Source organism: Salvelinus sp. IW2-2015, linkage group LG4q.1:29, assembly GCF_002910315.2.
Source record: "Salvelinus sp. IW2-2015 linkage group LG4q.1:29, ASM291031v2, whole genome shotgun sequence".
In the NCBI taxonomy this organism is placed as follows: Eukaryota; Metazoa; Chordata; class Actinopteri; order Salmoniformes; family Salmonidae; genus Salvelinus; species Salvelinus sp. IW2-2015.
In genome coordinates this window covers 56044955-56064798 of record NC_036842.1, presented here as the reverse complement: position 1 = coordinate 56064798, position 19844 = coordinate 56044955, and the positions used below count along the sequence as shown (strand labels likewise).

Sequence of the window (19844 nt, the reverse complement as noted above, 5' to 3'; positions counted from 1 at the left end):
ATACATTTTCAAGTTCAKAACTGTGCACTCTCCTCAAACAATAGCATGGTATTCTTTCGCTATMGTAGCCTACTGTAAATTGGACAGTGCAGTTAGATTAACAAGAATTTAAGCTTTCTGCCCATAGCAGATGTCTATGTCCTGGGAAATGTTCTTGTTACTTACAACCTCATGCTAATCACATTAGCCTACGTTAGCTCAACCGTCCCGCGGGGGAGACACCGATCCTGTAGAGGTTTTAATGTTGCTGGACCCCAGGAAGAGCAGCAGCTAATGGGAATCCTTAATAAATACAAATACAGTTCTGGGCGTATGTACAATGAGGCACGCAAGGTTGTTGTGGCCCTCCAACTGAACAACTAACGTGCTTGTTGCACTGTAGCCTTCTACCTTTGCATGTTTTCACTGCAGCTGGTGCCAGTAATCTACCGTGTATCCTGTGTACTACTACAAGAGCAAACTGTGTCATTTCCCTTGTCTCAGCAAGGGAGTATCCTGCATGTCACAATGATGGTGTTGCTCATGGTGGCACTTTTCATCAACTTTACTGTCAATATGATCTGTAACCAAGAGTTCTGTGTAAAACAATGGAGACAGGTGGAGAGAGAGTGTTCAGGAGGAGGATGAGGAGGGTTTAGGAGTTACATCTTATACACTTATATCATAATACAGATATAAATGTTTATGTGAGTGCTATGTTCCACTGGATATGTTTGGGAAAAACATCCTATATGTGCTTTTAATATGGTTGCATGTTTGAAGTGTGTGCTCATGTGAATGCTATTGGCCACTGTATGTTTCAGGATGTTGCGGAGTTGATTCTCTCGCATTATACTGCTCAATTAAGTGTTTTTCCTTTCCCATTGTGATTTGTCTTTCGCTTTCGTTCGGTTCATTTCTATTAAAAAAAAATATGTCTCTGGATTCTACAACATCAAATCGATATTATCTATATTAAAAATGGGAAAAAAGCAACCGTGTAAAAGTTTGTGATAATTGTTAAACACAATAGACCGACTGGCACTCTCAGGTAGCCTGAAACAAGTATTTGAAGGATTTGATTTGAGCCCAGGTTAGAGTTGTAGTAGTTTTTACTGTGGTAGCAGTACTGGTGACTGCAGTCATGTCTATAGTCGTAGATATAGGGACTGTAGTAGTATTAGTAGTGACTGTAATACTATAGTAGTGACTATAGTCAGAAACAAGCACAAACTCTACAGCAGCTGAACTCACAAGAGGTCGTAGGTCAGGGTGTGCCAGGATGTAACCGTTGTTGGTGATGAGGAAGGCGTAACCATGTGGACCCAGCCTATATCTGGGAGCCAACTTCATGACCTCCAGCAGGGGGATGTCAGAACCCACCACACCCAGCAGAATCCCATGGGACAGCTGGAGGAGAAAGGGGGAGAGATGGGTTTATAACACTTGTAATGGCAACAACTACTGCAAAATGTCACTGCAACACTGCTGTATGGTACACACAGAGAGCTGCTTAATCTGGTTCAAACATGTAACACATACATTTTATAGCTGTACTTTACTACAGTTGTGACCTTGTCCCCAGGCTATTGGGGAAGAAGTGTCTGGTGCATGAGACTACAATTACAAATTCTACTGTTGTTACTTTGATTACCACCATGTTTATGTTTAAAATACGTTTGAATTCTAACAAAAGTGTTTAGTCCACTGACCGTCTCTTTCTTCTTGCTGAAGACAGGCATTGCCACGGAGGTCATGAGAAGTAAATYTTGAGCCTTTGTGGCAAAGAGCTGAAGGAGAAATGGCAACATTAATTATCTTTTGWTAATCCTAAACCAAATCAAAAAGCTGTTGGGTCTGGTACTACTACTACATGTTCACTACTAATACCTGCAATAAAAAAATCGCTGCACTAGAGGGTGCCATATAGTTGCAGTTGTTGGTAGCCTATCTTAAGCTTGGGAGAATGCGTTCAATATTACCACAAMGACTAATCAGAAGAGGAATGCACTACAAGAGCTTCACTATTAGACAAGCTGTATTTCCCACAGTGGCTCTTTTACCTCCTTCGTATTGGGCAGCTGTCAGTGTGAGTGAGTGAGTGAGTGTCAGGTCCGGTGAAAGAGGTGAGGTGAGATGAGAGAATGAGCGCAGTAGCAGGACAGAAGACAAACATAGGGAGGACTCATGAACAACACAGGTACACAGAATGAATAAACGAATGTACTGTAACTGGCAGCACCCAGGASAATACAGCAGACAGTTGACTTTCAAACAGGACAATGTGAGGTGACAATCATGAGGTTAAATCAAACGCAACAACAATGCTTTGCCTTTGAAGCCCAAAAAGTGCAGTTCTGTAAGAACGGCAGAACGTAGTTATTAGGCAAAGCACACTGGGTAAGTACAGCTGCCGTACTCACCACAGAGTCCATGTAGGCCTCCGTCCAGATGATGTCATGATTGTGATTGATGACCATTGGTCGACTCAAGACATGAAGGTACTCCATGACATTCTCCTGTACGTCAGCCAGAGTGGAGATGTGTGTGTAGTAACCCTTATTGTTGCAGGCTATCCACTTGGTGTTGTCTGCAAAGGTCATCTCTCTGCCTATTAGGTAAGTGAAGAGACGCACCTGAAAGAGACAGTATTGGAGACTGATATCCAATTCAGTAAGTTYATTGAGTAAATACTGAACAGGTTACATTGTAAAGGCCGTTAGAGTAATGTCCTCTATTATAGATCTAGCTTTTCTGGGTCAGTAGGGAAATAGAGAAGTAGAGTACTGCAAATAGGTATTTCTGTAGGTCAAGTGGGTGTGTAGTTATTCATATAGAGTAAATAGTAGTTTTGCCCTACAGTACCCTGCGATCAGGCCAGTTGAACTCTTCAAACACGTCCTTGAAGTCCTCCATGGCTCCATCTGTGATCAGCATGATGGCCTGGTTGCACAGGCTGCCTTGGCCCTTGGTCGCTGCCTGGGAGGAAGCACCACACAGAGGAAGAACTGATACTGGGCCAATAGCATTTGTGTGGAAGTATGTTTGTGTGGGGGGTTGTTATGTATGTGATTGTGTGTGTGTCTGTGTGTTTGTGTGTGTGTGTGTGTGCTGGAGGCAAACCTCGTTCAAGATTTTGAACGATTCCTTCATGGCCTTCGCAACTTTACCCTCTCCCTTCACATGCAGCTCATCCACCAGCACCTTAAAATGCTGGATAGTGAGAGAGAGAGAGAGAGAGAGAGAGAGAGAGAGAGAGAGAGAGAGAGAGTCAGCACTTTTTATGGTGAGAATGCAACGTGAAGTACAGACAATTATCAATCAATCAAATGTATTTATTAAGCCCTTCTTACATCAGCTGACCATCAGCTGATGTCACAAAGTGCTGACAGAAACCCAGCCTAAAACCTCAAACAGCAAGCAATGCAGGTGTAGACACACGGTGGCTAGGAAAAACTCCCATGAAAGGCCAGAACCTAGGAAGAAACCTAGAGAGGAACCAGGCTATGAGGGGTGGCCAGTCCTCTTCTGACTGTGCCGGGTGGAGATTGTAACAGAACATGGCCAAGATGTTCAAATGTTCATAGATGACCAGCAGGGTCAAATAATAATTATCAATTATGCAGCACAGAGCAAGACAGGACAAGACAGGACATTGTAAGGTCAAATAAACCAGTCTAGTTGACTGTATACCAAGGGAGTTTTTCTATGGCCAATATGACCTGTTTGCTGTCTCTGGTTGCTGGCTATTAATCACTCTGTGACAATTTTATTAAATACACTATGCCAATGGCTTTTGATTAATTGATTGATTAAGGAAAAATTATAATGCAAATAAGGAAATGTGTATTACTGTATATTTGTTTACTTAATAACACACCTGGTAACTACACAGGCATGGTTAACCTTAACAAGAGAGAGTAATTCTTCTAGGTCCTAAGGGTAACCATAGTGCGTACCTCATTCCTGAGGTTATACCCATTAACGTGCCAGAGGCTTCCTAAATTCTCCTGAGAAGATCTGGTTGTAGGATGTAGGAGCATATTTAAAACTCAGAAAAACATTAAAAGTGTTTAAAGTGTCTGCTCATGATCAGCCCCAAGCGCAAAGTCGACGGGCCTGTCTGCCTGTCTGCCTACCTCACTGCCTGCCTGCCTGCCTGCCTGCCTGCCTGCCCCCCTGCCTGCCCCCCTGCCTGCCCCCCTGCCTGCCCAGCCCTCACTCATTTTACTATATGTTTACTGCTATGGTACAGTACATGGGCAGAGAGTGATTGATTGACAGATGAAATATAACTTTTTAGGAGGTTATACCTCTCACACATTGCACTACCTACGCACAAATCCTGCAGGCTAAAATCATATGGATTGATTTATCAATACATTTTATGCACACAGTACATTATAATTCTGTATCATATCTAATTTTGTGTTCTGCATACAGTATATATATATATATATATATTTATATATTATCTACAGTAGGCTGATGGTTGCTCTCTGATCCACACTGGTCTGATGCAAGAAGTAGGGCCTAGGCCAAGAGGTGGAGCCAACTATGCCACACCTAGCCCAGAAGCATGCCTGGCAGCCAGCAGCCAAGGGGGAACTCACTCTTCTCCCTCCATAGGGGTGTAATGTCATAATAGAACACTTTGAGTTGCTAGAGCCCTGCTGAGAGGTAAGGGCTCTGTGGCTTAGGTCCACAGTTTACCTGAAGCAGATAATGGACTTACCTCACGGTTGTCCAAATCAGCCTGCACCAGAGTGCCTTGGAAGCAGGGCTCTACGTAGCGCACGTAGTCAGTGTACTGTGAGGAGAAAAGATGACAAGCACGGGTCTTGTCAAGTCAGTCTGTAGTCCTGGCAACAGTGTACTGTAACAGTGTTGCAATGCAACAGTATTGTGCTATAAAGGGTAATGTGTATAGGTGTGATGGTGTAATGGTGTTGTCTTAGTCAACCAAAGATCAACTGAGGATGGCTGTGACTCTTTCACATTTCAATCCATGGAAATCAGAAGACCCTGTTTGAGATTGCCTGGCCATTGGTGCTTAGTGGAGAGTTGACTCACAGCAATGACGTTGACAAAGTCGTTCTCCCCCAGCGTGTCCAGGATGGTGTTGATGGTGTGTTTGGCAATGGTCATCTTCAAGCCTTTCATACTGCCACTGATGTCCACCACAATGATAATGTCCTTTGGTGAGGTGGCCGCCTGAATATACCTGGGGGACAGGGGGAGAGAAACAGGACTTTAACTCTATGGTGTATGAGAGGGTTCTACCAACGCTACAGCTTTTGTGGTACAGGGAGTAGGCTCGATCTCTCTTTTACACTGCGTCATGAAAATACTCTCCCCATAAAATTCACAACCCGTTACATAACAATTGACAATTAAATATAAAGCTAGGCCTGCAGTATAGGCACTGTATAACATCACAACCACAGTATCTGAAAACCAGGCCCAGGACACCTTTTAACTGAGAGGAAAGATAGGGATGGCAGCCATATGCTACCTAAAACTTAATCAGGGTCATTCCACAAAATGTGTGCCCTTTGACGTTTTAAGTAAAAGTTGTGAATCAATATATCATTTCGAAGTCTGTTAGAGTCGACTGACGCACCGGTGTGTCAATCTAAATTACACAACAAAAGAATCCCCATCAAAATCCGTCAGTTTTTTTGCGTTGGATGCGTCTCAATCCACTGYATCCGCCAGTGTMGAACTTCCGCATCTGTGGTGAAAGCTGGCAGAGTTAGAGCGATGTTTGTCAGACCATGAGACATCCCAAAAACTCCATGGAAAGGGGAGACTCTCACGAGGATGATGGTGTTCTCTGTTTCGCGGTACCGTCAATGTGCCATCTTCTGTTTGGTACTGTAGCTTCCGAACCCTTTGGGCTGCAAACTAATGGGACCCCACTGTGGAAAGGGGAGATTCTCACGAATACGATGGTGTTCTCTGTTTTGCTCTACATCCCCCACAGGAGACGKCTGAAGGTAACCGGTACTGGTAAAAAAAAACAGATGGAAATATGAAGGTAGTTTTGTGCTTACCCAGAAAAAGGGGTTAAATATGTGTAGTATGTACATCTCCTMGATTTAGGACAGACACTTCAAAACCTTTTTTGACTGTCCATTTTGCTATTTATGAATGTGTTATTCAATGTGTTTCTATGGGTTTTAGTAGTAAAGGTCAAAATCAATATTTTATCAAATATAAACTTTATGTATATTTTTTATGCCTAAAGGGGTCCTAAAATTCTAAATAAATTAGCTATATGATCCATAGTTTGACCATCGTAAAAAAATATAATGTCAACTTAGCCACCCCCAACCTCTTAGACTCTAAATAATTAATGGAAGTGCCCTTTAATATAGACCACATGGGCAGCCCAATTATTTTGACCAATCACATCAGATCTTTTMACATCAGCTCTATTTCAGAGTCCATTAGCCGATGCCAATGGATTCCGAACACATACCGAAAAAGATATTACAGACAAAATACCAATTASTGAACAAAATATCAGAATTGGGCTGGTTGTCAAAACGCAGCCATGGAGAATTCAATAAATCTTATGTTTTTATATAAATAAAGACTTGTTAAGTGCCAAAATGCAGCATTTTGACATGTCCTTCCGTGCACCCTCTGTGACTTTTAGGATGTTTTCAACCCATTTCTCCAAGTTTTTACCATCATTGTAACGCCCTATGAGCTCCAAAAGTACTTGATCAGTGACACGTTTTGTTGTATTGTCTCTGTACTCCAGTACTTTWGGTTTGAAATGATACAATGACTATTAGGTTAAAGTCCAGACTGTCAGCTTTAAATTGAAGGTATTTTCATCCATATCGGGTGAACTGTTTAGAAATGACAGAACTCTTTGTTCATAGTCTCCCCATTTTAGGGGACCAAAAGAATTGGGACAAATTCAATTACAGTGGTTCCTTCTTTAAAAGCTGTGCCTTTATATATACAGTGCCCTCAGAAAGTATTCAGACCACTTAACATTTTCCACATTTTGTTACGTTACAGCCTTATTCTAAAATTGACTAAATACATTTTTTCCCTCCTCAAGCTACACACAATACCCCATAATGACAAAGCAGACCCTTTGCTATGACACTTGAAATTGAGCTCAGGTGCATCCTATTTTCATTGACCATCCTATATACTCTCTTTCCTCTGGCTAAGTAAAGTAAGGTAGTATGAATGCTSTAGTGAAGTCAAACTCAATTGAACATATTATAATTAGCAAAAAGTAAATAAATGATGCTACTAAACCAGAAAAAAGCTTGCGTATAGATTTCACATAAACTTAKAGAAAAACATGGAAAAACAACACGCAACGCCTTTGTACAAGAATATGTCAGTAATGAGCTGCACTGTGAAGAGGTTATTGTGCATTTTCCAGTAAACTAATGGCAAATTGTCATTTCTTAACTGGAAACACTTGCTGCCACKAGCAATCTTGCCAGTARCMTACTGTGCCAAAACTGACTCCTCTGTTGACAACATGCACATCAATTGCTAATTGGCAGCATACTGTAACAGCTGCAGCCTATCAGAAAATTGCAGGCGTGGCTTTTCAGCTACGGAATGTCATCCCATTTAATGTGTTCTGTTCATAAAGACTAAAGGGAAACTTCCCCGTCAGACACTATTTGGAGTGTTTTTCCAGTATCCCTACATAATTATGAATGATGAGAGGGTGTTTTACAATATAAACTCAGCAAAAAAAGAAACGTCCTCTCACTGTCAGCTTTGTTCATTTTCAGCACGCCTGAAAATATTTTGTGTAAATATTTGTATGAACATAACAAGATTCAACAACTGAGACATAAACTGAAAAAGTTCCACAGACATGTGACTAACAGAAATGGAATCATGTGTCCCTGAACAAAGGGGGGTCAAAACCAAAAGTAACAGTCAGTATCTGGTGTGGCCACCAGCTGCATTAAGTACTGCAGTGCATCTCCTCCTCATGGACTGCACCAGATTTGTCAGTTCTTGCTGTGAGATGTCACCCCACTCTTCCACCAAGGCACCTGCAAGTTCCCGGACATTTCTGGGGGGAATGGCCCAGCCCTCACCCTCCGATCCAACAGGTCCCAGACGTGCTCAATGTATTGAGATCCGGCTCTTCGCGGCCAATGCAGAACACTGACATTCCTGTCTGCAGGAAATCACGGCACAGACGAGCAGTATGGCTGGTGGCATAGTCATGCTGGAGTTGTCATAAAACAGGATTAAGCCTTCAGGAAGGGTGTCACATTAGGAGGAGGATGTCTTCCCGTAACGCACAGAGTTGAGATTGCCTGCAATGACAACAACTCAGTCCGATGATGCTGTGACACACCGCCCCAGACCATGATGGACCCTCCACTCCAAATAGATCCCCTCCAGATTTACAGGCCTCGGTGTAATGCTCATTTTCTTCGACGATAAATGTGAATCTGACCAGACCCCCTGGTGAGAAGAACCGCCGACTCGTCAGAGAGAGCACTTTTTGCCAGTCCTGTCTGGTCCAGCGGACGGGGTTTTGCCCATAGGCGAGGGTGGCTGTGATGTCTTGGTGAGGACCTGCCTTCAAAAGCCTACAAGCCCTCAGTCCAGCCTCTGCTCAGCCTATTGCGGACAGTTCTGAGCACTGATCGGGATGTGCGTTCCTAAGTGTAACCGGCAGTGTTGTGAGCCATCCTGGTCCTGTCCCGCAGTGTATGTTCGATGTACCGATCCCATGCAGGTGTTGTTACACGTGTCTGCCACTGCTGAGGACCATCAGCTAGTCCGTCCTGTTCCCTTGTGGCGCTGTCTTAGCGTCTCACAGTACGGACATTGCAATTTATTTCCCTGGCTGACATCTGCAGTCCCTCATGCCTCCTTGCAGATGCCTTAAGCATGTTTACCAGATGAGCAGGAACCCTGGGCATCTTTCTTTTGGTTTTTCAGAGGTCAATAGAAAGGCCTCATTAGCTGTACTAAAGTTTCACAACTGTGACCTTAATTGCCACAGTAAGCTAGTACTGTCTTCTTAACACTGTTCCACAGGTGCATGTTCATTAATGTTTGTGGGTCATTGAACAAGCATGGGAAACAGGTTTAAACCCTTTGCAATGAAGATCTGTGGAAGTTATTTGGATTTTTACAAATTAAATCTTGAAAGACAGGGTCCTGAAGAGACATTTATTTTTGCTGAGTTTAAATGTACTTTTAATCTGTCTATGCATATTTCAAGATATGGCATATGAGGTGCGTGAAAGATCCAATGGGTTGTCAATCATTTTGAAAAAACATTTGCTTGAAAACTGTAAATCAAATAACCATCCATCGTTAAGTCAGTGGATGAATCAAAAGGATTATTTTCTAAATATAGAAAAATGTGGGCTACAGAGAGAAGCAGAATAGTGCAGTTTGAAGCTATATGGCATGAAGTACTGCAAGCACAGGTCCAGGGAATGAGAAATTAGAAMGTTTTATTGTGAGATGGCAGGATGGTGGGATCAGGTGGGTCTGAGCAATTGTGAGGTCATTAATGTTTGTTGAAATKTGTGTCTGTAAATGTTGAGTTGTCTATTGTTTTTGGCTATGTATGTTTTTGTGTTGTACAAAAATAAATCTTAAATATATATTTTTTTTAATTTAATAATACAATTATGCACTATAGCTGTCTATGACGAGTCATGTTTTGTAGCAATTATTGTGGCCTTTGTGTTTCGTCAATTGCACGATCATGCTAGCAGAGAGTAGATATGGTCTTCCTTGTTCAATAGAGGCATTGAACTTGTCTGAACAATGTTCCTATCTGCCAGGACACTGCACGTTATGTTTCACTATATGGATCACTCCAATATATTGGTATCACTCCGCGGCGGAGGGATACATACGAGGTGAGGATTTACAGATTTACTCCYGTGTACACCTGTGTCACGGCTGGGGTMCGCCCCTATATATAGACCCCCTGGCCGCAACACACATTCTCTTTCATTTTCTCGGCGGAAGTCCATATGGTTTGAGGTACAAACTTTCTGAAGTTTGCTTGTTAAGTCACTGGTAAGTGTAATATCTTGCGTGGAATTATACTCACTGGCTGTTTGCATCTTGGAGCAGCTGGCCACATAGCCAGCCCCTTCTCTTGAGTGCTCCACTCGCTGTGTGTGGTTGATCTGTATCTTTGTCATACTTGCATTTCGTTAACATTACATTCTGCCTCCCAGGAGTACCCGATCATGGACACCATGATAGCTGCCATGGTCCACCCGGACTGGGAGATTTTAGGGCGGAACCCGCAACTGAATCCGGGACCCCCCAGAGTCTTTGATGCAGACTTGAAAGCCACATATTGCTCCCTCTGCTCTCTTGGCCGCCTTATCAACATGGCTATGCTGCTGCAGGCCTACCTGTACCTGCAGACTCTGTTGCCCCGGCTGCAGGAGGGCAAAGAGGAGCTCCTCCGGGAAGCGATGGAGGTGTCTCGCCTGCTTTCGTCGCTCCAGAGGAATGTGCCCCGCGCCAACGAASGGGCCATGGCGCAGGTGGTTACCTCTCTGGCTGGCCCAATCCCATCTGACAGCTGCTCTCCAGAGCACGTTTGCCACTCTCCCCATCACCCCAGGGCTGATGTTTGGCCYAGGGTTTGATGACATTCTGGAGCAGACCGATAAGTTTTGTAGSGACAAGGAGACCCTKAGACGGTTCATGCCACCTCCTCAGGCCCCAGGTCCAAGGCAGACGGACCGTCRCCACCCACCTGCACCCGAACGACGGTGGAGTCCCTCTCCTACCCCATTGCCTCGTGCTGAGGGACGACAGCGGGGAGGGGCACAGTGTGCGGTGGAGCAACAACCTGTCAACCATCACCGCCATAGGGAYGTGCCTGGGGGACCCAGGCRCTCGAGTCCCCAGAGGAGAAGYGGGCCATTGCAGGACCCCTGACACACACTTCCCCGGCCTCGGCCACTTCTCCCGGTCTCAAAGGGAAAAGTGGGAGGAGGGTGAGGAGTCCCCCTGAGTGTTGTCCACAATGCTCGAGGGGTACCGACTCCAAATCCTGTCCTTCAGGGGCTTTCATGTCACCACGGAGGCCAACCTCCTGAAGAAAACCCTGTGGCTGGAGAGCTCCTCACTCCTGGACAAGGGTGCCATGGGTACTTGAAGGTACTGAGTTTCCACATGCTGTCCCCAGACCACATGTTGCAGGCCGTACTCAGGGACCAGTGGTTTGTGACGCTGGAACTGAGGGATGCATACATTCATGTTCCTGTTCACGCAGCTCATTGGCAGTACCTCCGATTMGCTTTCGAWGGGACGGCTTACGAATTCATGATTCTTCCCCTAGGCCTCTCCTTGGCACCCCGCACTTTCACAAGGGCGATGGATGCTGTCCTGGCAYCTCTCACGTCCMGAGGATTGTTGATTCTCAATTACCTGAACGATTGGCTGATTTGTGCCCCGACCAGGACCCAGGTCCTGTCAGACAGAGACATGCTCCTGACCCACATCGGCGGGCTGTGCATTACTGTTAAATGACAAGAAGAGTCATCTGACGCCCACCCAGAGGGTGGCCTTCATTGGCATGGAACTGAACTCAGTCCTCATGTGAGCACGCCTGCCCACCAGAAGGGTTCAGGAGATCTTATCTTGTCTCGACCTCTTTTGGCAGGGGCGGGTGGTATCCGCCCTGACCTGTCAACGCCTGTTAGATTTGCTGACGGCGGCCTTGTTGTTGATTCCCCTGGGTCTGCTCCATCTCCAGCCTCTTCAACGGTGGTTCAACTCCCACCGGCTGCACCCGAAGCGCCAGTTGCGKGTGACCGCCCAGTGCCTCAGGGCATTGTTGAGGTGGCGCTGTCACTCCTTTCTCTCAGGTGAGGTGGAGATGCTGAGGATGTGCCGCCGGGAGCTGGTCAGCACAGACGCCTCCCAGATCGGCTGGGGGGTGTGACCAAGAGCAGGTCGGCCAGCGGCTGATGGCTACCCCCCTTGGAGTGGCAGGCACATCAATACACTAGAGCTCTGAGCTGTACTGCTGGCCCTGCGGTCTTTYCTTCCRCAACTGAAGGGAAGACATGTCCTGGTGAGAACGGACAACACCACAGTGGTGGCTTACATCAACCATCAGGGTGGACTGAGGTCCCACCGCCTCCATCTTATGGCACGKAGCTMCTTCTCTGGGCTCAGGGATGTCTAGCATCTCTACGTGCAGCGCACRTACCTGACATCCTGAATGTGGCAGCAGATATKCTCTCGAGGGAACCTACATCCCYAAGTGGTGCAGCATCTRTGGGACAAGTTCRGGAGGGMGCAGGTGGACCTGTTTGCCTCCCTGGACAATGCACACTGCCCTCTSTGGTACTCCATGTCGGAGCCACCAGGGCCTCTGGGCTTGGATGCTCTGGCTCACGATTGGCCARGGATRGAGCTTTATGCATTCCCTCCTTTTCCCCTGATCCAGGCTGTGCGAGACAGGATCAGGATGGCGGAGTATCGTCTGCTGCTGGTGGCCCCATAYGGGTCCAGATGACCCTGGTTCAGCCTTATCYTATCCCTGTTGYCTGGSASACCTTGGCAACGGCCCATGAGACCCGATCTGCTGTCTCAGGCCGGGGGAACTCTATGGCATCCGAGACCGCACCGCCTCAGTCTGTGGGCTTGGCTGCTGAACGGCACCAAAGGTCCATGTTAGGACTACAGGAGGGCTTAATGAACACTATTCAGAGCGCAAGGGCACCGGCTACAACTGCGGCATACCAGTTGTTCTGGCGGCTGTTCTGCTCTTCCATGAGCAGAACACTGATATTGAGGTTGGTGCACTGATATTGAGGTTGTGCCCGAGTCATGCGGGGTGCAGCATGTCCTCCAATACCTGCAGTCTCACTTCGTTGAGGGTTTGGCAGCCTCTACTCTGAGAGGGTATTTGGCCTCTATATCTGCCTGCCATGTGCGGTGGATGGACCTCCGCACATGGACCTCCGGTGGATGGACCTCCGCATATGGCACCCCATGGACAGGCCAGTGGGGTGCCATATCCTTGGTCTCCAGGTTTATGAAGGGGGTTCATCGCCTGCGTCCAGCTAGGTCCCGCTCAATGGTGAGCTGGGATCTGAATGTGGTCTTGGCAGCTTTGGCAAAGCCGCCTTTCAAACCGTTGGAGTCTGCCTCCCTGAATCACCTCTCTATGAAGGTGGCTTTCTTGGTTGTGATTACTTCCATGAAGAGGGTGGGTGAGCTCCATGCTCTTTCAGTAAGTTCTGAGTGCTACCGGATGGACCCCGGTGGGAGGAGTATATCTCTCCATCCCAATCCTTCATTCCTCCCAAAGGTTCTGTCAGACAGGCATGTGAACATCCCTTTTATCAGGCATGTGAACATCCCTTGTGCCCGGACCCCCCTTCCACATTGACGGCCCCTGCGTCTTATCCGCTGGCTGGCCAGGTCCCTCTAGCATCGACTAAATCTGGTATGGGTATACCAATATATTGGAGTGATCCAATATAGTGAAACATAACAAAGGTTACGTATGTAACCAGATTTATGTGAGCTATATGGATCACTCCTGTCTCTTATACACATCTAGATGTGTATAAGAGCCCCCTCCACTTCTGGGGACTGTGCCGGGACCCCCCTTCCACATTGACGGCCCCTGCGTCTTATCCGCTGGCTGGCCAGGTCCCTCTAGCATCGACTAAATCTGGTATGGGTATACCAATATATTGGAGTTATCCAATATAGTGAAACATAACAAAGGTTACGTATGTAACCAGATTTATGTGAGCTATATGGATCACTCCAATCCTCTACAGTGCTAGAGGTGCCTCAAAAAKGATGTAGAGAACGYGTGTTGCGGCCTTGGGGTCTATATATAGGGGTGGACYTYAGCCGTGACACAGGTGTACAYGGGAGTAAATCTTTAAATCCTCACCTCAGATGCATCCCTCCGCCAGGGAGTGATACCAATATATTGGAGTGATCCATATAGCTCACATAACTGTGGTTACATACGTAACCTTCTATATCTAGGTTCACTMATTTCCCCTGGCTTTGTAAARACTGCAGCCCTACTTCCTTGTTTCCACTGTTGAAGGCAGGCTTTTCAAAATGGAGTGGTAGTAGTTTACAGGTTCACAGAAGCATGCTAAATAATTGGCTACAATGACTGCTTCTGATGATTCCTCTTCCCAAGAAGAGCTGGAGGAACAAAACATTTTTTTTATGTTCTTTTACATAGTAACATACTATTTATTTGAGTTGGAATACATTTAAGAGGAGTTGAGACTACGAGAAAAATTATTGCGAGACCAGCAAGCAGCGGCAGCAGCCTAGACCAGATGGACCAGCACTCAGGAGAGCAAATGACAAATTAAGTTGTTTTGCTGTCAGTAGCTAGCTAGCAATATAAGCTTTCTTTTTACATAAGGCAGTGTTGTTCAGTACAGCACAATTTGGTGATCGATTCGGCCATAACGGGGCTTGCTAGTACCTCTACAAGCCAAGCTAGCCAAGTTTAGCTAGCTAGCTGTGTATTTGCTATATCTAAAATATACTGTACTACAGTCTGTAGTCTAACGTTATAGCTAGCTATCTAGCCTAGCTAGCCTCAGTGCCCTTTCATTTGGAGCAAAACTGGAGAATTGTTTTGATGATGATGGCGGAGTACAGGAATGACTTTGTCTTTATGATTTATATCAGTCTTGGAGTTAATTAACTATACCTGTGTGTTGTAGCTAGCTAGCTAACATGTGTCTGTGAGATGTCTCATATTCTACACCATGCTGCTACAGTACAGAGAGTACACAATGATTGCCAATGAATGTGTAACTAAGTTTTCGTCTTTCTCTCACAGACAATACCGTTTGATAAAAAGAAGTTGACTCTCAAGAGGCGATGTGAAAGGTCCCATAACAGCAATCTCCCATTGTATAAAAGTGACTCCRAACTCACGGCACTACCCAAAAACACACCATAGTATTCCCTTTGTAGAACTGTTTWATTTATTATAAGCGTTAGTATATTTTTCTTATACTGTATATATGTCATACATTGCCATAACTGTTCCTGCATSCTGCTGTGTAAACAACCGGGTCTCCAGAAAAAATATAAGCCATGTCTACTTATTTGCTATATTGACAGACTAATCTATTTTTATTGAAACATGTTTACTTGCCAACAAAGTTTAAATGAAACACCAACTCCCTGCATTATTTGTTTTATCAGTCAGACTGAAGCTAGTTTAGTTTATTTTGGCACACTTCACATGTGACATTTCACAACTAAAATCATGTGAAAACATTTAAAAAATACGTATTTTTAAAGACTTTTAAAGGCTTTTGAAGCACTTCACATTTGATCAAATGTGCAATTCCATGTGTTATCACTGTTAAAAGCTAAAATATTTCCCTACCTGGGATTTTAACACACAACCGCTGGATTTAAGGTACGCTAATCCTTCTGCTCTTCCACAAAGTCTGTAGYATTCCCCTAAACATTCTTTACCTACAATACATCTCTGCAGTGCCATCTGCAATTTAATTGACAATTTAATTGACTAATATCAACAATTTGAGGGTTTTCTGTATAGTTCAGTAATGTTGATGGGGCACATGATTAAGTTTTAATGTTACTGCTGAATCAATATGATAAATATATTTGWTTTTCTTACGTGTATTTTTAACAAAGAGATTTACTTTGAAGTCCCAAGTGTAGGAATACAGGTGAAATCCKTTACTGACATAGASATGATGGCGTAGCAGGAAGATCATAATGCCGTGAACCAAGAGGTTATGAGTTAAAATCCCAGGTAAAAACATGTTGAATCATAATAATTACTGTATAAATWAACATGCACAATACAGTCATGTACAGTGCATTCGGAAAGTATTCAGACCCCTTGACTTTTCCACTTTTTGTTACGTTACAGCCTTATTCTAAAATGGATTTAAAAAAAAGTTAAATACTTCATCAATCTACAATCAATACCCCGTAATGAAAAAGCAAAACCGTTTTTTTTAAACATTTTGACAAATGTATAAAAAAATTACATAATGAAATAACACATTAACATAAGTTTTCAGACCCATAACTCAATACTGTGTTGAAGCACCTTAGGCAGAGATTACAGCCTAGAGTCTTCTTGGGTATGACGCTACAAGCTTGGCACACCTGTATTTGGGGAGTATCTCCCACTCTTCTCTGCAGATCCACTCAAGCTCTGTCAAGTTGGATGGGAAGCGTCACTGCAAAACTATTTTCAAGTCTCTCCAGAGATGTTCGATTGGGTTCAAGTCCGGACTCTGGCTGGGCCACTGAGACTTGTCYCGAAGCCACTTCTGCGTTGTCTTGGCTGTGTGCCTAGAGTCGTTGTMCTGTTGAAAGGTAAMCATTCGCCCCAGTCTGAGGTCTTGAGCGCTCTGGAGCATGTTTTCATCAAGGATCTCTCTGTACTTTGCTCCGTTCATCTTTCCCTCAAATCTGACTAGTCTCCCAGTCCCTGCCGCTGAAAAACATCCCCACAGCATGACGCTGCCATTAGAATGCTTTACCGTAGGGATGGTGCTAGGTCTCCTCCAGATGTGATGCTTGGCAAAGAGTTCAATCTTGGTTTCATCACACCAGAGAATCTTGTTTCTCATGGTCTGAGTCCTTTAAGTGCCTTTTGATAACTCCAAGCAGGCTGTCATGTGCCTTTTACTGCAGAGTGACTTCCGTCTGGCCACTCTATCATAAGGATCTTATTGCTGGAGTGCTGCAGAGAAGGTTCTCCCATCTCCACAGAGGAACTCTTGAGCTCTGTCAGAGTGACCATCAGGTTCTTGGTCACCTCCCTGACCAAGGCCCTTCTCTCCCATTTTGCTCCGTTTGGCTGGGCGGCCAGCTCTAGGAAGAGTCTTGGTGTTTCCAAACTTCTTTCATTTAAGAATGAAGGAGGCCACTGTGTTACCTTCAATGCTGCAGAAATGTTTTGGTACCCTTCCCCARATCTGTGACTCAACACAATCCTGTCTCGGAGCTCTACAGACAATTCCTTTGACCTCATGGCTTGTTTTTTTGCTCTGACATGCACTGTCAACTGTGGGACCTTATATAGACAGGTGTGTGCCTTTCCAAATCATGTCCAATCAATTGAATTTACYACAGGTGGACTCCAATCAAGWTGTAGAAACATCTCAAGGATGATCAGTGGAAACATAATGCACCTGAGCTCAATTTTGAGTCTCATATTGTGTGTAGAATGATGAGGGGAGAAAAATTATTTAATACATGTTAGAMTAAGGCTGTAACGTAACAAAATGTGGAAAAAGTCAAGGGGTTTGAATCCTTTCTGAATGCACTATGTCAAATATGTAAGTTGAAAACGCTATGTTTAAACCACTGTGTGTGTATCATAACATCTTATTTTTGTTTGCAGGGCATCACATGTGAAACTTCATATGAAATATCATCACAAGCATTTCAAAAACACATGGTTTCACCTGTAAAATCCACGTGAAACTTCATGTGAAATATCATCACATGTGAAGTGTTCCAGAAACACAGGTTTTCACATGATTTCAGAGGTGAACATCCACATGTGAAACTACCACTGTGAAATATCAAATGTGAAATGTTCCAAAAACACATGGTTTCACATGACTTCACATGTGCAAAACATGTGGAAATGTGAAACGTGAAATAATGTGATTTTCAACATGTGAAATCATGTGTTGTTTCCGTAAGGGAAGTCTAAGGGTGTAAGAGGTCACAGTATTAGTGTCTTACTCTTACTCTTGTCACCGTGATACCTGTCAGTTCCCTACTCTGGTCAAGGGCAAGGCCACCCTAGACACTACTAAATGCAGAGATAGTAGCTTACCAGTTACGGTTCCTGCAGTCAAAAGCAGCCACACCATTTGAATCTGGAGTCCATTTGATACCTGTATAAATGATACAGTCACACAATCTCCACAGTCAGCAAACATCATGGCATCCAATTAAATTCTACAACACCGCTGCAATTTACATCATAAGAGACCGTTGACATGATTTATCTATGCTAGTATGCTTTTATGTTTTGCTGTGCTATCTTTTCTGAAATGTTCTATTCTAGATTTAAACATAATTCTGTGCTGATTTATGCTATCAGCTGTACGGAGCTGTGGGCGTATGACATCAACATTGTGTGGGCGACTGCCTAGTCCTTTACCAGGGTAGATTCTGAAGAAACCCGAGGAGCTGCCAAAGTACTGCCAGGTGAGGGTGGGGTCTTTCTTGAAGTTATTGATGAACACGTCATTCAGAGCCTCCGACATGTAGATTCCATTGAGGATGTAGGGATCTTTACACAGGGAAGATAGAGAGAGCAGCAAATGAGTGAGATGGAACGTGTAACATCACATATAGCAATACCTTTCACTTTAAAGGCTGACTACGCCACACCTAATCCAATGTTCTTACATGCTACTCGTTGAATTCAATGTGTGATTTATGTAAACATATGTGTTACGTGCATATATAAATTAGGATTTGCATCCAAGGGCATCAAGTGAGGATTTGGATCCAAGGGCCTGCAAAGGGTCTGTTTCAACTTCACCACACACACACCTTTGTTGTAGACATTGGTGGGGACCTGTACGTCACTCTGCATTGTRTTGACTGGGATGTTGTTGAAATGCTCATTCTCCTCCAGAGGAAACTCCCCACCCAGCTCTATGAAGTTACCATCGTCATTCATTGTGTTCACCAGCATGGAGTTATAGTAGTCAAACTGGAGAAGGAAAAAGCACGAGGTAGGTGGAAAAGTTGCATTCAAATGCATCAAGTGTGATTGGAAGTCGGGTAAGTTAGCAGTGTATATTCTATCAGAAACKAGCTTCTTCTCATGGCATTGTGTGTTTTTGTGGTCMTCAAAATGTGCATGATAGTTAGACATTTCATTATCTCTATTGTGGTACTGTAGAACAGCTTTGTGATACTCATAGTAGCATTACTTTGATACATCTGAGACCTCACATTCCCACAGACAGAATGACAAACCTGTAGAGTTTTGTTGAACTCGTGGTACAAATCTGCATCCTCCGCAGACTCAGCCAACCGCTGAGGAGAAAATGAAGAGATATTAATTTAAAGACGTTTTGCAAACCACAAGCCCAACCACAATACTCATGGTTAAAGTTCTGGGGGTGGCTCTTCTCATATTGCAAAGAGTGTATAACAGCAGGGGACATCAACAGATGGTCCAATGGCAAATTCTGGTCTGCGAGGGGATCTAATGTGGCTCGCCAAAGTTTTCTTATGGAATTAAAAAAATAAAAAATAAACGTGTGTGTGGCTTGTATCCGACCGTGGTACTCACCTTAACAGACTTCATCTTGGACCCCAGCATTCTCTCTATGTCCTCTGAAAAGTCCCTCACTTGGGCTCTACCATCGATGTCCACTATCTTGATAATGGACTCTACATCTCTGAATTTCTGAAAAGAACAAGGGAGATGTTGAACCACGTCTTTAAGTTTGCCTGATATGTAATATTTGATCATCTGGTTTCCCATTTGTACAGAAAATGAAATACAGCTCCAATTGCAGCATTGTCATGCTAACGTGGCACGTATCATTCTCTCTTGGAGCTGATTRATTCAGAGAGTTAAGTGTGAGCCATTAGGTAAAGCCATTTGAAGACGAAACAGAGCTCTCTGACTTTACTTGTATCTTAATTACTCGATTAAGTCACTCACTAATCCTAATTAATCCAAGCAACCCATATACTGAAGGGTGAACGCGTCATACTGTGTATTCTAAAGCTATTAGAGGAGTCATGACTGAATAGCTCTGTTGGGGAGAGAGTTCAGCTATGCTAGATACAGGTATTTTTCCTCTGGCAATTCACAGGTA

General features: G+C 44.3%; 1 protein-coding gene across 3 annotated transcripts in view; it reads right to left on the bottom strand.

Moving 5' to 3' along the window:
* LOC111962195 (voltage-dependent calcium channel subunit alpha-2/delta-4) overlaps window positions 1-19844 on the bottom strand; it is an 85025-nt gene that overhangs the window by 54169 nt on the left and 11012 nt on the right. For all 3 annotated transcript variants that reach the window (XM_023985085.2, XM_023985086.2, XM_023985087.2), the window contains exons 3-14: window positions 19310-19426; window positions 18991-19050; window positions 18559-18721; window positions 18161-18292; window positions 17831-17891; window positions 5053-5203; window positions 4715-4789; window positions 3103-3192; window positions 2845-2958; window positions 2403-2615; window positions 1692-1769; window positions 1234-1389 (exon numbers count right to left, since the gene is read on the bottom strand). In XM_023985085.2, coding sequence (XP_023840853.1) covers window positions 1234-1389; window positions 1692-1769; window positions 2403-2615; window positions 2845-2958; window positions 3103-3192; window positions 4715-4789; window positions 5053-5203; window positions 17831-17891; window positions 18161-18292; window positions 18559-18721; window positions 18991-19050; window positions 19310-19426 — 1410 coding nt within the window. The remainder of the gene's footprint in view (window positions 1-1233; window positions 1390-1691; window positions 1770-2402; window positions 2616-2844; window positions 2959-3102; window positions 3193-4714; window positions 4790-5052; window positions 5204-17830; window positions 17892-18160; window positions 18293-18558; window positions 18722-18990; window positions 19051-19309; window positions 19427-19844) is intronic.